Below are 4,800 nucleotides of genomic sequence, written 5' to 3'. Positions count from 1 at the left end.
TTTGTCATATTGTGAGGAACATCCAGACTCCCACCTCCCTGTTCTTTACCGTCTTTCCCCAAACTCCAGAAGGCACAAATTAACACAGATTTGGGTGCCTGAAGGCTCAAACCAAAGTCCTGCATCGCAGAGAGGAGGGGTTAAGAACATAAAAGCTTGGGTCTGGCAGAAATTAGTCGCATCTTGGAAAGTGACACATCTATTCTAGTCACAGAGGTATCCCTGACTCTTTCTCACACCTCACAGCTAGCTGATCAAGAAATCTTGTCTTTGCCTGAAGCAATGTATCCAGAATCTTCGACATCTGGTTCAAGCCACAGGCACAGCCAGCCTAGGCTATAGAAGCAGCCCACACCCTAGCCTCCTGGTTTCCCCACTGCCCTCCACAATCATCCACTCAGCCAGAGAGACCCTGTTAACACCTCAGTCATCACTGCCCTTTGGCTTAGAACCCTCCCATTGAGTCTTGTCTGACTCAGTCAAAAGCCAAAGTCCTTATAAATGACCTACACAGTTTGGTCCCTCTTATACCCTCATTTCTTATCCTTTTCTCTTTATTCCCACTGCTCCAGCCATACTGGCCTCTTCCTGTTTATTTTTAAAAAAAGGTTTTTTTTCAACGTTTATTTATTTTTTGGGGGACAGAGAGAGCCAGAGCATGAACGGGGGAGGGGCAGAGAGAGAGGGAGACACAGAACCGGAAACAGGCTCCAGGCTCTGAGCCATCAGCCCAGAGCCTGACTCGGGGCTCGAACTCACGGACCACGAGATCGTGACCTGGCTGAAGTCGGACGCTTAACCGACTACACCACCCAGGCGCCCCTAGCCTCTTCCTGTTTAAACACGCAGTCTGGCTTCCCTCTAAGGGCCTTTTGTATTTGCTCTCCCCTTGGCCTGGAACGCTTTTTGTGAAGCTGGCTCCCTTCCTCACTTCCTTCAGGTCTTTGCTTCAATGTCACCTTCCTGGTGAGTCCTTCTCAGACCAAATATTTAAAATTGTCATTTTGTCAGTCCATAGGAGGACCACTCTTTAGGGACTCAGTGGTTCCCAGAATGGGGTAGGCTCTCCTTGGGATCTAGATCCAAGTTCAACCACCCTCAACTTGGAGTGGTGAGACAGTTGGTGGTTTGGGGGATCTAGCACTAAGTCTAATTACTTAATGGTCCCAAGCACTGGAAGAACACACATAAGTCCTCTTTTGGAGTTTTGAGTCTTCTCTTCAGAAGGGACACAGCAGGTAAACTCAAACGTTAGTGATTGGGGCCGATTCCTTTACAAGTCCCAGCACGGGCAGGCACACAGTAGGCCCTAAAGGGACTGAGTTGATTCCTTTGAATATCCCATCACACAGTGAACACACAAGTAGGTCCCCTAAGGGTCTGGGTGTGTTTTAGTCACCGCGCGTCTTAAGATCACACAGGCCGGGGTCGGGGTGGGATGTGAGTGTGGTGGTGCACACTTAGGGTCCTTAGTGGGTTTAGTCAGTGTCAAGTGGGAAGGACGCAGGCAGCACACGCGACTAATTTGACGGGGTATTTTTATTGGGTCGCTCCTCCCGGTCCACCTCCCGCGCAGTCGGTATGGGCCAGGCCGGGTACGCGGCCCCCGAAACGGTACGTGTACTTGCGCCCACCGCTCTTGCGCACGATGTCGCGGCGGTAGTAGTAGCGCAGGCCTCGGCTCAGCTTCTCGTAGTTCATGCCGGGCTTCCTCTTGCGCTCACCCCAGAGCCGCGCCACCTAGGACGGAGGCTGGGCTTAGTCTGAGAGTCAGGAGGGAGCCTGGCTAGGCAACAGACGCGCGGGGCGGGGGACGCGGTTTCGGGTACGTTTTGGGCAAGAGTTAGTCCTTTTAACTCCTGCGGGGGTAGAGATGAGTACGAGCTGGGGTGGGGTGGGGGAGGTCAAGTGCTAGGCAAACTGCCTCGGCTAAATTGAACTGAAGGAGACTGGGGCGAGACTGGGGCGGGACTTGGCCGGTCTGGGAGGCTGCCCCACCTCTCTGGGGTCACACAGCTGGAACTCGCGGCTGTTGCCCGTCCAGCGGATGCAGTTGCTACGCTCCCCGTCTCGGAGCAGCTCCAGGAGGAACTGCCACAGCTGAATGGGACCTGCGGAGTGCAGGCAGGTGAACACTCAGGCTTCCTAGCCCCGGACCAAGTCGCTTCGATGACCCATATGTCCGGGCTCCCTCGCCTCGAAGGTCCACGTGTCCGGTTTTCCCAACTCGGGGCCCAGAAGTCCATCCCCTTCGGGCCCAGCGAGTCCGGATCCCCCCATATAAGGATCCCCAGCATCGGCCTCAGGGACCCAGGCAGCCGGGGCCCCCATCTCTGAAACTTAGGAGTTGGGGTGCCACATCTTGGAGACCCAGATATCCAGACCCGCACCTCTTTCCTCTCAACTAATCCAGGAGCCTAGGTCTTTTGCTCCCTGGAAGACTACCAGTGTCTTAGTCCTCTCCTCCCCCAGGACTCACCATCACCACCTCTCTCGGACTCTTAGGTAACAGCCTCGCCCCCTCACTTCCAGTTTCCTGAGTCCCGCCCCTACGCGCCTAGGCCCCGCCTCATTAGATTCGGGTCTTGGGGACCCCTCACCTCGATGGTTACTTTTGGGGTAACAAGCCAAGGTTACGTGGTCCGACTGCTGGCTGGGTTCAGAGGACGTGGTGAGATCTGAAGCCTGGTATCCCTTTGAAGAAGTGGTGCAGTCCGTATGCAGCCCCGAGACCCAGGAGGTGGTAGAGTCTGAGACCGCAGGTCCAACCCACGAAATGGTAGAGTCCGCGTGAGGCTCCCCGCGGAGGCCCTTGCCCCAGTAGGTGGCGCCGTCGAGACCAATAGAACTGTCCCAGTTGGTGGAGCTGGTGGCGGCCTGGGCACAAGACCACGAATTGGTCCCTCCCCCGGAGGTGGCACAGTTCTGATCCGCTGTCCCCGCAGAACCGGCGAAGGGGGCGGGGCCCAGGCCGGGAGGGGCGGGGCCCGGGGCCTGGGAGAAGCCGTTCCAGTGGTCCGAGCCGTTGCACGTCAAGTCTGTCCAGTCTCCCGACCACGGAAGAGCCTGACGGGCGGGATCTGTGAGGAGCAACAGATCTCAAGTGAGGGGAGCCTAGGTGTCCCGGTCTCTGACCCGGGGGTTCTTGGAGTCTAAGCTCTAAGCCCTGGGGCCCTGGGCTCCCGGATCTAGGCCATGCCACCTCGAGGACACAGGTGTTTCCCGTCCTAGCCCCGTTCCCCTCAACGATCGAGTAGTTTAAACCTCCAGCTACGGAGGAGGACCCCAGTCCCTTTCTTCCCCCGCCTCTGTGTACACACTCACCCGCCTCCCATGTAGCTTCTGGATGCGTTAACGTGGAGCCCCAGTCCAGCGGTGAGAGCCCTGCGAGGGATAAGAACGGAGTTTAGGGAAGGTGCGAGCAGTGACTAGAGACGTCCCCTCGACCACTCACGCAGCAGTCTTTATTCTTCAGGGAATGAGTTATTACCTCCAGCCCCTACTCACGCATACCTAGAACTCAGGACCCTGGCCTCGTCCTCTTTCAACCTCAGGACTTCAAGCCCGCAGCCCTCCCCCCATTTTGCCTCCGGAGTCCAGGAACACACCCTTCCTCCCTCAGTCCCAGCAGCCCAGTCTCTCACCTTCCTCAGCTCCCAGGTGTCCCAGCCCCAAACCACCTTTCCAGCGTGTCTCCACTGTCAGCGTGTCCCCTGGGAACGCCAGCTCAGGGAAATAGAAGCCGAGCTCAGCTCCTTCTGCAGGCAATGAGGAGGTTAGGGCTGGGTCGGGGTCAGCAGAGACCCCCACCTGTGCACCCTCCCCATACAGTGACTCAGTGCAGCAGCCTACCCAGCCCTGAAAGCCTGTTCCCTGGGGGCACTTCCTGCGGTGAAGCTTCATCCCAGTTCCACAAGTCCATGGATACTCCTTGTGAATGTTCTGGGCAGGGGAAAAAAGGGGAAGGGGTGAGCTGGTGACACTTAGGGACCTTGGAGTCTGGCTGGAGACTCCCTCAGACCCAGAAGTCCAGGCCTTTTGTTCCCTTCTTCCCTGAGACCCTGGAATCTTGGCCTCCAGTGTCCTTTTTTCTCAGACTAGGAGTAGGGGACCTCAGCCCTCTCCCTCCCTCAGACCCAAGAGTCCAGACCCCCAGACATCCAGTCCCCAGTTCATGGCTCACCTCTGGCGGGTTTCTCTGTCCCCAGCCAGGGGTCTCAGCCCCATTTCATACCATGCACCCCCTCCCCTGGGGGCCGGGGCAGGGGGGGAATTTTCCGAGACGTCAGAGCTGGGGGTCGCAGCTGGGTCGAGTTGCAGGGACAGAGGCGGGGCCAAGCGTCGTCCCCCCCCCCCCCCCTCCACCCCCCTCAGGGATGGCCGTCCGCCGCCTCCTGACAGCTCCGGCTATCCTGTTGCGGGGATGGCTTGGGCTTGGGCTTGGACAGGAGCTTGGGGAACAGCGGGCTGCGCGAGACCCGGGGTGCGGAGGGGAGTTTACGGGGTGATGGGGGTGGGGCGGGGGACTTGCTGGACAGGTTCTCCGTCTTGGGTCTTGATCCTGCGACATGGGGGGGGGGGGGAAGGGGGGAGGGTCTGGGGTCAGTTGGGTTGCGCCAGGCTTATCTACAACAGGAAGGGGGATTTCCGGCCAGACCCCAGGTCGGCCTACGTCACAATCTGCAGGGGGACTGCGTGGGGGGTGGGGAGGAAGGATACGGTTGGGGGAAGCTGACCCAGAATCCCCAACTGGGCAGAGTTCTCCCCTTCGAGGGCTTTGAGGACGACATTCTGGGGCTG

General features: G+C 58.2%; 1 protein-coding gene across 2 annotated transcripts; it reads right to left on the bottom strand.

The window, feature by feature from the left end:
- Window positions 1–1,521: 1,521 nt before the first annotated feature.
- On the bottom strand, window positions 1,522–4,574 carry ETV2 (ETS variant transcription factor 2). 2 transcript variants are annotated; one of them, XM_047836930.1, is made up of 7 exons: window positions 4,184–4,574; window positions 3,853–3,942; window positions 3,645–3,758; window positions 3,325–3,384; window positions 2,601–3,080; window positions 1,999–2,111; window positions 1,522–1,740 (listed from the first exon to the last, which is right to left on the bottom strand). In XM_047836930.1, exons 2-7 carry the CDS (start codon window positions 3,920–3,922, stop codon window positions 1,540–1,542), a joined length of 1,038 nt encoding a protein of 345 aa, XP_047692886.1. In that variant the 5' UTR covers window positions 3,923–3,942; window positions 4,184–4,574; the 3' UTR covers window positions 1,522–1,539. The 2 variants fall into 2 exon arrangements, with proteins under 2 accessions (XP_047692886.1, XP_047692887.1); XM_047836931.1 differs by having other exon boundaries at window positions 1,522–1,736.
- Between the last annotated feature and the right edge of the window lie 226 nt (window positions 4,575–4,800).

This window comes from Prionailurus viverrinus, chromosome E2 (assembly GCF_022837055.1).
Source record: "Prionailurus viverrinus isolate Anna chromosome E2, UM_Priviv_1.0, whole genome shotgun sequence".
NCBI classification, from domain to species: Eukaryota; Metazoa; Chordata; class Mammalia; order Carnivora; family Felidae; genus Prionailurus; species Prionailurus viverrinus.
The sequence above is the reverse complement of the archived record's forward strand: the minus strand, read 5'-3'. Positions and strand labels throughout refer to the sequence as shown.